The following is a 12,348-nucleotide window of genomic DNA, read 5'->3' as shown; positions in this document are numbered from 1 at the left end:
GTTGTTTAAGTCAATGTCATTGCAAATAAAGAACACCTCATCACCAACATCTTACTCTCTGTTTACATTGAAGTTACTTTACTTTTGGTGTGAATAATTTCAGCATTAGAAGAAAAATGTACTTCTTCCAGAAGGTGGTGATGCATCCTGCGAGAGAAAGACAGAGAAACCCCATTAATAAACACCTACTATTTTCTGCTAATACAGCTACAATTTATTTCCCAAAATAATGCAAAGATATGATTTGTTGGCAGTTGAGGGTAGCATTTTTTATTAAAGCAACACATATTTTGATGTGCTAAATGTACATGTCAATTACACTAAGAGTTGTGTGTGTGTGTGTGTGTGTGTAACACAATGGAATATTTAACCGTCAAACATGTAGTAGTTTGTAACCATTCTTTTTCATACATTTTACAAATCAAACATTTTATTTCCAGTTTTCATTATAAAACCAGTACTGTATAACAGCACTAATATATTGACAACCAAAACCAGGTAGAGGCAGTAGTCAGAGCATTTTTGTCCATAAGGCTGCCATAAAATTTACACAAACACATTTGGTATGATCATTCCTACCAAAACAAAATATTTTAACCATTTACAATATAAATCAAGAAAAAGATGTCATACCACAGAACAGTGCAAGAAAACCTAAATTACATGAAATAAGTCTGAAAATATATGAACGCATTCAAATCTGATCTTACTCCACTACATCCTCAAGAAAAATTCTCAACATCAAATCTATGTAATTATTGGAGTATTTAGGCCTCCCGAAAGAAAATACAAAATGAAACATAATCGAAAAACTCAGATTCTTCTCATATTGTCTATGACAAGTGAGGTACAAATGTTGTGTGCTATGAGCACGCTATGGACTCCAGTTGTTGCTCGGCCTCAGCGGCCATGGCTGCTGCCTGCAGCTGTTCAGTCTCAGTTTGCAGGGAGCTGGGCGGCATCTGCTTCCTCTCGCTGTGCATGTTGTTCTCATGTCTCTTTAGATCCGAAGCTTTGGCAAAGGCCTTGGTGCACGAGCCGCAGACGAAGGGCTTCTCGCCCCTGTGGCGCCTCTCGTGGTCCTTCAGGTGGGACTTGTGCTTGAAGGCCTTGTCGCACATCTGGCAGCCGAAGGGACGCTCGTTGCTGTGGACCCGCTCGTGCTTTTTAAGGTCGGGTGCTCGAATGAAGGACTTGCCACATACATCGCAGCGGTAGGGCTTGAAGCCTGTGTGGATCTTCAGGTGCTCCTTTAGGTGGGCCTGTGTAGTGAAGGCTTTGCTGCAGATCTCACAGATGAATGGACGTTCTGCCGAGTGCAGCTTTTCGTGTTTCCTCAAACGGTTCTCGTCGATGAAGGTCTTTCCACAGATCTGGCAGGCGAGCTGTTCGCGGTGGCCGTAGAGGAGGTACTCGAACTTCATGTCCGTCGTGGATGTGGACCACCCAGGGGGCTGCTCGTCCTTCACCTCGCCGATGCTGTCAGCGAACGTCAGTGTGGTGGTGGCGTGACCCGCCAGGTCTTTTGGCTCCGTGTCCATGGGCTCCACGTCCTGGTCGTAGCAGCTCACCTTGTGCACGTCCTCATTGGCCAGCTCTTTGAGAATGGCCTCCTGCACTCTCAACGCCGTGTTTGGCGATTTGTCCAAGTCGTGATTGGCCGTCGGCTCTTCCACAAGGTCGTCAGTGGGAGTGTCATCATGGTCACCTAGCACCTGCACGTCGTTCTCCTGGCCCAATGTAGGGTCATCAGTAGGGAGAGCCATTTTGACAATATCATAGGGAAATGGTTTGGCATTATGGACATTATTTTCTTCAGTGGACATATCACGCTTCTGTGAACAGAGTTTGTCCAGAAATCGGATTCCGAGTATCTGGCCCGAAGACATCAGCAAATTCACATCCTTTTTCTTCACAGTAATCTTGGCTGTGTACATGTAGTTCAACACCTCCTCGAAGATGTCTGAGCGGATGAAGTCAATTTCTATGACTGAGGAGTTGTCGACTTCATGTTTCTTGAACAGCTTTTTGAAGTAGTTGCTGCACGCCGCTAACACGCAGCGGTGGGCCCTGAACTTTACGTCTTCAACGACCACTGCAATGTCGCAGTGTTCACCCTCCAACCGTTGCTCATTTAGTATTTTCAGGAAGATGGTCTTGTGTTCGTCATCCATGTACTTCACTGTTTCTGACATTGTGGACTGATATTCTGGAACAAATTAGAAAGAATGTTATTAGATGTCGTTTACACACTTCACTCTGAACCATGGAGAAATAAGTATACGGCTGTAGGCCTATACTCATGCACTGTGTGCCATGGCCCGATATGTTGTTCCTTTGGATGACACCATAATTGCTCGAGGGCAGAATAATGACTGAAAAGGCCATACTTTTTTTCAGCATTTATTATCATATCGACCTAATAAATGTAGTAATCTGTGTACATATGTCTGGGATAAGAGGGCATTACTGTGATCGTAGCCTATTTATGCTATCACTTAGCAAGCTTTTAATATCCCCTCCTGACATGCATCACATGACCAGAGGGAAATATACGAGGCATATTGTTGAATCATTTCATTGAATGGTTTTCGCTTTTTTTTAACGAAACAATATCAATCAAGGTTTGTGGTGGATGAATGTTGTTTGGGTACATTTCATCTAGGCAGATTCAATTGATGGGCAATTGTATGACTGATCATTTTCAACCCAGAAAAAAATACAATTCTATAACGGTGCACATGATAAACACGTCACATTATGCAAGTTTACTTAATAGCAATTACATCCCATTTGCGAGCTAGCTAACTAGCTTGCATGCATTCAGTAACGTTAAACAGATTACAAAGCTAGCAAAATAGCTTTAGATTTGGGGGAGAGTAGCTAACTGGTTAGCTAGCCTCGATGCTAACCTTTAGTTGGCTATTGTTTGCATCCATCTGGGCTTACATTCGTATTGTATACAACAGAGCATGACTATGATGTTTATCTTACGATTTTTACGACGGTACTAAAACTAATTTATGTCGATGTAAATGACAATAACACTATCCGTCTCATTATGAACGGAGGGAGAGAGGGCTGCCTATCCGACTAACCACAAGCACGCGAGGAAGCGCCTGTCACACTAGCACGGAAAAAGCCCGAGCAGCCATGAACACTCCTGAAATGACGAACTCGAGCTTTTGCTAAAACCGTGAGCGCGCAGGCATCTTGGTTAAACGTTATGCAATATTTCGGAAACGGATCTGATTCTCAAAAAATATGTTTCTTACCTGTGGTAGAATATGTTGTCCCCTTGAGAAAGTCTCCGATGAATGTCAAGCAGTGCAAAAAGAATAATACACTTTGTGTGTCGTTTGCCTGAGGACGAGCATAAGCGGAAGGACGCGCTGCGCCAGCACGGAACTGCAGAAATTGAGTGACTATGCGCGTAAGAACCATAGAGATAGATAGAAGACTCATCATGGATTTAACCCAGTATAGCACAGAGCTTGCCAATGACGGCTTCCACCATTTTAAAGTAGTCAACTGGGTGGGAATTTCTGAGTTGGGAGCAATCAGCCAATGATGAAGAATACAATTGACTACTTTAAAATGGAGCTGGCTATTGCTGTCACACAGGGGTGTCGTGCAACCATTATTTTAGAGGGCACGAAGTGTAGGGCAAGGGGGGGATTTAAATTGATTTTAAAAAATCCTCAAAAATCGACACACAATACCACACAATGACAAAGCGAAACAGGATTTTTTTTTTTTGTGTGCAAATTAATACAAATAAAATAAAAATAATTTATTTACATACGTATTCAGACCCTTTACTATGAGACTCAAAATTGAGCTCAGGTGCATCCTGTTTCCATTGAACATCCTTTAGATGTTTCGACAACTTGATTGGAGTCCACCTGTGGTAAATTCAATTGATTGGTCATGCTTTGGACAGGCACACACCTGTCTATATAATGTCCCACAGTTGACAGCGCATGTCAGATCAAAAATCAAGCCATGACGTTGATGGAATTGTCCGTAGAGCGCCGAGACAGGATTGTGCTGAGGCACAGATCTGGGGGAAGGGTACCAACATTTCTGAAGCATTGACGGTCCCTAAGAACACAGTGCCATCCATTATTAAATGGAAGCAGTTTGGAACCACCAAGACTCTTCCTAGAGCTGGCCACCTGGCCTAACTGAGCAATTGGGGGAGAAGGACCTTGGTCAGGGAGGTGACCAAGAACCCGATAGTCACTCTGACAGAGCTCCAGAGTTACTCTGTGGAGATTGGAGAACCTTCCAGAAGAACAACCATCTCTGCAGAACTCAACCAATCAGGATTTTATGGTAGAGTGGCCAGACTGCTGCCACTCCTCAGTAAAGGGCACATGACAGCCCGCTTGTAGTTTGCCAAAACGCACCTACAGACTCCCAGACCACAAGAAACACAATTCTCTGGTCTGATGAAACCAAGATTGAACTCCTTGGCCTGAATGCCAACCGTCACATCTGGAGGAAACCTGGCACCACCCCAACAGTGAAACATGGTGGCAGAATCATGTTGTGGGGATGTTTTCAGCGGCAGGGACTGTGAAACAAGTCAGGATTGAGGCAAAGATGAATAGAGCAAAGTACCGAGATACTTAATGAAAATCTGCTCTAGAGCGCTCCGGACGTCAGACTGGGGTGAAGTTTCACCTTCCAACAGGACAACAACCCTAAGCACACAGCTAAGTCAACACAGGAGTAGCTTTGGGACAAGTCTCTGAATGTCCTTGAGTATCCCAGCCAGAGGCCGGACTTGAACCTGATCAAACATCTCTGGAGAGAACTGAAAATAGCTGTGCAGCAACGCTCCCCATCCAACCTGACAAAGCTTGAGAGGATCTGCAGAGAAGAATTGGAGAAACTCCCCAAATACAGGTGAGCTTGTAGTATCATACCCAAGAAGACTTGAGGCTGTATTCGCTGCCAACGGTGCTTCAACAAAGTACCGAGTAAATGTTATTTCAGTTTATTTGTAATAAATTAGCTTTTAAAAAAAAATGTTTTTGCTTTGTCATTATATGGTATTGTGGGTAGATTGAGGATTTTTATTTTTTAATACATTTTAGAATAAGGCTGTAACCTAACAAAATGTGAAAAAAGTCTGTCTGAATAATTTCCAAGGGCACTGTATATACAAAAGTATGTGGACACCCCTTCAAATGAGTGGATTTGGCTATTTCAGCTACACCCGTTACTGACAGGTGTGTATATAATCGAGCACACAGCCATGCAATCTCCATAGACAAACATTGGCAGTAGAATGGCCTTATTGAAGAGCTCAGTGACTTTCAGCGTGGCACTGTCATAGGATACCACCTTTCCAACAAGTAATTTAGTTAAATTTCTGCCCTGCTAGAGCTGCCCCGGTCAACTGTAAGTGCTTTTATTGTGGAGACTTCTAGGAAGTGGTAGGCCACACAAGCTCACAGAACCGGACCGCTGAGTGCTGAACTGCATTACACTTGACTGCCTCTGGAAGCTTCATAAAATGGGTTTCCATGGCGGAGCAGCCTCACACAAGCCTAAGATCACCATGCGCAATGCCAAGCGTCGGCTGGAGTGGTGTAAAGCTCACCGCCATTGGACTCTGGAGCAGTGGAACCGCGTTCTCTGGAGTGATGAATCACGCTTCACCATCTGGGAATCCGACAGATGAATCTGGGTTTGGTGGATACCAGGAGAACGCTATATGCCCCAATGCGTAGTGCCAACTATAAAGTTTGGTGTAGGAGGAATAATGGTCTGGGGCTGTTTTTTATGGTTCAGGCTAGGCCCCTTAGTTCCAGTGAAGGGACATTCTAGACGACTCTGCGCTTTCAACTTTGTGTTAACAGTTTAGGGAAGGCCCTTTCCTGTTTCAACATGACAATGCCCCCATGCACAAAGCGATGTCCATACAGAAATGGTTTGTCGAGATCATTGTGGAAGAATTTGACTGGCCTGCACAGAGCCCTGACCTCAACCCCATCAAACACCTTTGGGATAAATTGGAACGCTGGCTGCGGGCCAGGCCTAATCACTTCAGTAGTATTTTGCTATGTGACTCACTTTTACTTGAGTCATTTTCTATTAAGGTATCTTTACTTTTACTCCTATGACAGTTTAGTGCTTTTCCCACCACTGAGCATACCTCTTCAATTGTCATTTTAATAATTGCTTCATTCTGACTACTGTAAATCACACATCTCAATATACTTCACAAACATACCTAGGATATTACATGCACAGTTTGTGGGATGCCTATCTAAACTGACCTCTAGAGCAGTCTGCATCCTCCTGGCTTTTAAATTCTATTTTTTTAAGAAACTAAATATGCTTCTCTGCAAAAAAAATCTGGGTAAAAGATTAGTCTTATTCAGTACATTTTAGTAATTTCTTGCTTTTCTAAAGTCTAGCAACCTTGCCAGTTAAGATAGTTCGACAAGCTACTCAACCTTGACTGATAGCATGAAATGGCTCGGCAGCTAGTTATGAGAATGGGTATCTACAGAAACTGGCTAGCTAATGCCAACTTCATAAAATTGCTAGGTGGCTAGTATTACAGAGAGAAAAAAAAGAATCAATGTGCATAGCTTGATCAAATGTATTTCCAAACAACTTCTGCGAGTCCTGCCCAGCTAAAATCAAAAACTGTGTGTATCACTCTACTTTGCTCCATGGTGCACCTTGGAATGAACCACTTAAGGAGAATAAGGGGGGTACAGTTAATGTGCCCTCTACGCAAAATACCGCTAACAGATTTCTATAAATAACGTGGGCTTAAAAAAGTTGTAATTAATTGAACATCAAACAGGACAAATCTATATGTATGCCAGTGTCACAGACGCTATAATAGCACAGATAAATATCTTATATCATCTCTATGGTACGTACGTAAATTGTAAATGGATGCGGCTACGTTCAAAACGTAAATGCAACAAAACACGCAGAAACAACACTGATGACTGAACATGCTTGCGCAAATTACTGATGAGAATAAAATCTCTGGAGCGCGAGGAAAACGGGACCAAATCTGGGTCGCGAAGCGCTTTTTACTGAGATTATAGTCATTGGATGATAGATAGTCAATAATTCGAGTTGTACAGGTGTGCACGCACGGAGTGTCAAACTAGTGTTCTACATGGCACCACTCATATTTAGATGAAAAAGGTTGACATTTTTAAAATCTTTTAACTAGGCAAGTCAGTTAAGAACAAATTCTTATTTACAATGGCGGTGGGTTAACTGCATTGTTCAGGGGCAGAACGACATTTTTACCTTGTAAACTCGGGGATTCGATCGAGCAACCTTTCGGTTACTGCCCAACGCTCTAACCACTAGGCTACCTGCCGCCCAAATGCCACATCAAAAGTTGATTTTTGTGAAGCAGTAACCAAAAGAGCGGATCGGACAGTAAATTGACAGACAGAATGTTCTGGTGCTCACCTCCCTTAGAGGCTTTTATTTACAATATTAACAGGTGTAGGACTAATTGGCCAATCAACTTTGTATAGCAAATAAAGTTGACAAAGATTTGAATACATCAAACATATAACAAACTCTGGTGTAGTTCTACTCTAGCCAACCTGCTCTCCCCAAGGCAAAGGCCAACTGAGCACCTAAATACTCTTTCCAGGAACACCCTTCAGCGGATGGGCATAATTTGTGGAACGTTACAACAGGAATCTGTTCCAAAAACGTCGTAAAGAACAAGGTTGCCAACAAACAACGCATACAAAATTGTAAAGCGGCAGATTAAGATACCGGGTAGGGAGTTGGCAATTTAATTACGTTTTTCACTTACCACGTTTATTCCGAAAAATGTCTGTCCTCACTCTGGTAGCCTATGGACAAACATTAAGAATAAGCTACGTGGTGAGTTGATGCCTATTCGGCATTTAGTTAACTAGGTGAATTGATCATGCTACTTTGTATACGTTGTTTGTTGGCCTCCTTGTACTTTACGATGTTTTTGGGACAGATTCCTGTTGGAACGTTCCACAAATTATACCCACCCTCCTTCAACTAGGAATGTTCCATCATGATATGCGTAATTTCCCATGGACATATCATAAACAACGGTTTTACATAAACACACACACTTCAATAACTTGTGCCATAATTTCTACTTTTAGTAACAAAATACATTCATGACGTAATTCACCACAGCGATAATGAATAACTTTGGTTATTCCTGTCATATTATAAATATTCCTTGATGACACGTAGACTAATTTCCCTCATGCATAATTCACACCAGCACTTCAACAAGGAAACAGCGCAGCGCTTCAGACAAACACGAGGTAGGTTAAATTAAATGAGTATACTCTACCAACACATCTATCGTTATTCTAATTATATATTTCACATTACAATACTGTTTTAATAATAAAATCCATATCGAGAAACTATTTTCACAATGGATGTACCCCTAAATAGTTTCAGGATTATTTTCACTTTCTGATGGTCCTCAATTGTAATGGAGAAATAAATTGACATTGATAATTGGATGGCATGGTTCCCTTCAGTGGCATTCTGTTGGTATTCTAAATGTAAATGCATAAATTACATTAAAACAATATTCTTTGTCTCCACTGCAATGCAGTAATTAATGCTAATTAGAGATGCCCCATTGCATAATGATTCCTAATGTAGTATATGCCAGGGAAGTGAGATTAATTCCAGGGTGTCAATGTAAATTGTCAGGTGGTGATTTTTATGAAATTTTCAGCAGTCTAATGGCTTGGGTGTAGAAGCTGTTGAGGAGCCTTTTGGTCCTAGACGTGGCGCTCCGGTACCGCTTGCCACGTGGTAGCAGAGAAAACAGGCTATAACTTGGGTGACTGGAGTCTCTGACAATTTTATGGGCTTTCCTCTGACACTGCCTATTATATAGGTCCTGGATGGCAGGAAGCTTGGCCCCAGTGATGTACTGGGCTGTTCGCACTACCCTCTGTAGGGCCTTATGGTCAGATGTCGAGCAGTTGCCATACCAGGCAGCGATGCAACCGGTCAGGATGCTCTCAATGGTGCAGCTGTAGAACCTTTTGAGGATCTGAGGACCCATGCCAAATCTTTTCAGTATCCTACGGGGGAAAAGGTTTTGTCGTGCCCTCTTCATGACTGTATTGGTATGTTTGGACCGTGATAGTTCGTTGGTCATGTGGACACCAAGGAACTTGAAACTCATGACCCGCTCCACTACAGCCCCGTCGATGTTAATGGGCGCCTGTTCGTCCCGTCTTTTCCTGTAGTCCACGATCAGCTCCTTTGTCTTGCTCACATTGAGGGAGAGGTTGTTGTCCTGGCACCACACTGCCAGTTCTTTGACTTCCTCCCTATAGACCGTCTCATCGTTGTCGGTGATCAGGCCTACCAATGTTGTGTCGTCAGCAAACTTAATGATGGCGTTGGAGTCGTTTGGCCACGCAGTCGTGGGTGAACAGGGAATACAGGAGGGGACTAAGTACACACCCTTGAGGGGCCCCAGTGTTAAGGATCAGCATGGCGGACGTGTTGTTGCCTACTCTTACCACCAGGGGGCGACTCATCAAGAAGTCTAGGATCCAGTTGCAGAGGGAGGTGTTTAGTCCCAGAGTCAGTCCTTAGCTTAGTGATGAGCTTCGTGGGTACTATGGTGTTGAACGCTGAGCTGTAGACGACGAACAGCATTCTCACATAGGTGTTCCTTTTGTACAAGTGAGAAAGTGTGGTGTGGAGTGCAATTGAGATTGCGTCATCTGTGGATCTGTTGGGGTGGTATGCAAATTGGAGTGGGTCTAGGGTGTCTGGGAGGATGCTGTTGATGTGAGCCATGACCAGCCTTTCAAAGCACTTCATGGCTACTAACGTGAGTGCCACGGGGCGGTAATCATTTAGGCAGGTTACCTTCACTTCCTTGGGCACAGGGACTATGGTGGTCTGCTTGGAAGATGTAGGTATTACAAACAGGGAGAGGTTGAAAATGTCAGTGAAGACACTTGACAGTTGTACTCAAAGCATGCGCAGAACACTTCCTGGTAATCCGTCTGGCCCAGTGGCTTTAAATGTTGCCCCGTTTAAAGTTTTTCACATCGGCTGCGTTATCACACAGTCATCCAGAAAAGCTGGTGCTCTTGTGCATGCTTCAGTGTTGCTTGCCTCGAAGCAAGCATAAAAGGCATTTAGCTCGTCTGCTAGGCTCGCGTCACTGGGCAGCTCCCGTCTGGGTTTCCCTTTGTTGTCCATAATAGTTTTCTGACGAGCGTCAGAGCCGGTGTAGTAGGATTCAATCTTAATCCTGTATTGACAATTTGCTTGTTTGATGGTTCGTCTGAGGGATAGCGGGAATTCTTATAAGCGTCCGGATTAGTCTCCCGCTCCTTGAAAACGGCAGCTCTAGCCTTTAGCTCAGTGCGGATGTTACCTGTAATGGCTTCTGGTTGGGATATGTATGTACAGTCACTGTGGGGATGATTTCATCAATGCACTTATTGATGAAGCCGATGACGGAGGTGTTGTATTCCTCAATGCCATTGGATGAATCCCAGAACATATTCCAGTCTGTGCTAGCAAAACAGATTAGCCAAATGGAGGGTGGGGGAGAGCTTTGTATGCACCTCTGTGTGTGGAGTAAAGGTTGTCTAGGATTCCCCCCCCCCCCCCCCCGGTTGCACATGTGACATGCTGGTAATAATTTGCTAAAACTGATTTAAGTTTGCCTGCATTAAAGTCCCCGGCCACTAGGAGCGCCGCTTCTGGGTGAGCATTTTCTTCTTAGCTTATGGCCTTAGAGTTGGTTGAGAGCGGTCTTAGTGCCAGCTTCGCTTTGTGGTGGTAGATAGACGGTTACGAGTAATACAGATGAGAACTCTCTTGGTAGACAGCTTATCATAAGGTACTCTACCTCAGGCGAGCAATACCTCGAGACTTCTTTAATATTAGACATTGCACACCAGCTGTTATTGAGAAAAAGACATACACCCCCACCCCTCGTCTTACCAGAGGTAGCATCTCTGTTCTGCCGGTGCATGGAACATCCCGCCAGCTCTATATTGTCCGTTTCTTCGTTCAGCCACGTCTCGGTGAAACATAAGATGTTACTGTTTTTAATGTCCCGTTGGTAGGATAATCTTAATAGTAGGTCATCAATTTTATTTTCTATAGATTGCACGTTAGCAAGGAGAAAGGAAGGCGTTGGGAGTTTACTCACTCGCCTCAGGATTCTCAGAAGGATCCCTGATCTGTGTCCCATTTTCCGGCGTCTTTTCTTCACGCAAAAGGCCGGTTCCAGTGAAAGCAGGATATCCTTCTCGTTGACTCGTTAAAGGAAAAAGTTTCTTCCAGTCAGTGGTGAGTAATAGCTTTTCTGATGTCCATAAATTATTTTCGGTCATAAGAGACAGTAGCAGCAACATTATGTACACAATAAGTTAAGTTAACAAAAACAATTGCACAATTGGTTGAATGTAAAATGTCAGCCATGTTCTTCGGCGCCATCTGTTTCATGTATTTAATGTGATGCACATCTCTTCAACCATTGGATTGCACCATTGACATACACTGAGTGTACTAAACATGACATAGACAAACCAGGTGAATCCAGGTGAAAGCTATGATCCCTTATTGATGTCACCTGTTAAATCCACTTTAATCAGTGTAGATGAAGGGGAGGAGATCGGTTGAAGAAGGAGTTTTAGGCCTGGAGACAATTGAGACATGCATGTGTGCCATTCAGACAAAATATGTAAGTGCCTTTGAGTGGGGCATGGCAGTAGGTGCCAGACACACCGGTTTGAGTGTCAAGAATTGCAACGCTGCTGGGGTTTTCACACTCAACAGTTCCCTGTGTGTATCAAGAATGGTCCACCACCCAAAGGACATCCAGCCAACTTGACACAACTGTGGGAAGCATTGGAGTCAGCCTGGGCTACTTTAGACACCTTGTAGTCCATGCCCCGACGAATTGAGGCTGTTAAAAAAAAGAAGTAATTTTACCCATTTCTCTCCTCAATTTTGTGATATCCAATTAGTAGTTTGTCTTGTCCCATCTCTGCAACTCCCCTACGAACTCGGGAGAGTCGAAGGTCGAGAGCCATGCTTCCTCCGAAACACAACCCTACCAAGCCGCACTGCTTCTTGACACTGCTCGCTCAACCCGGAAGCCAGCCGCACCAATGTGTTGGAGGAAACACCATCCAGCTGGCGACCGAAGTCAGCTTGCAGGCACCCGGCCAGCCACAAGGAATCGCTAGAGCGCGATAGGACAAGGAAATCCGGGCCTGGCCCGTCCAGCATCCTTTGAGCAGGGCAATCACAAAGTAGTCTGACTGGAAGCCTGAATACAGGCCC

At 43.8% G+C, this 12,348-nt stretch overlaps 1 protein-coding gene across 2 annotated transcripts; it reads right to left on the bottom strand.

Annotated features, from left to right (window-relative positions):
* Window positions 1-243: 243 nt before the first annotated feature.
* On the bottom strand, window positions 244-3,459 carry zbtb14 (zinc finger and BTB domain containing 14). 2 transcript variants are annotated; one of them, XM_021562609.3, is made up of 2 exons: window positions 3,276-3,459; window positions 244-2,209 (listed from the first exon to the last, which is right to left on the bottom strand). In XM_021562609.3, the coding sequence occupies exons 1-2, from the start codon at window positions 3,442-3,444 to the stop codon at window positions 864-866; spliced, it is 1,515 nt and encodes a 504-aa protein (XP_021418284.2). In that variant the 5' UTR covers window positions 3,445-3,459; the 3' UTR covers window positions 244-863. The 2 variants fall into 2 exon arrangements, with proteins under 2 accessions (XP_021418284.2, XP_021418285.1); XM_021562610.3 differs by lacking the exon at window positions 3,276-3,459 and adding an exon at window positions 2,913-3,177.
* Between the last annotated feature and the right edge of the window lie 8,889 nt (window positions 3,460-12,348).

The sequence above is a fragment of the Oncorhynchus mykiss genome, chromosome 15, assembly GCF_057628025.1.
Source record: "Oncorhynchus mykiss isolate SJ-2025 chromosome 15, ASM5762802v1, whole genome shotgun sequence".
Classification (NCBI taxonomy): Eukaryota; Metazoa; Chordata; class Actinopteri; order Salmoniformes; family Salmonidae; genus Oncorhynchus; species Oncorhynchus mykiss.
Note: the sequence above shows the minus strand (reverse complement) of the source record. Positions and strands in the feature narration are given on the sequence as shown.

What these genes read in the sequence shown, in the direction of transcription:
- zbtb14 (XM_021562609.3), bottom strand. Translation starts at nt 3,444, where the DNA reads ATGGTTCTTACGCGCATAGTCACTCAATTTCTGCAGTTCCGTGCTGGC. An exon ending in GACAACATATTCTACCACAG is followed by an intron (nt 2,210 to 3,275) that starts GTAAGAAACATA and finishes AATTTGTTCCAG; the next exon opens with AATATCAGTCCACAATGTCA.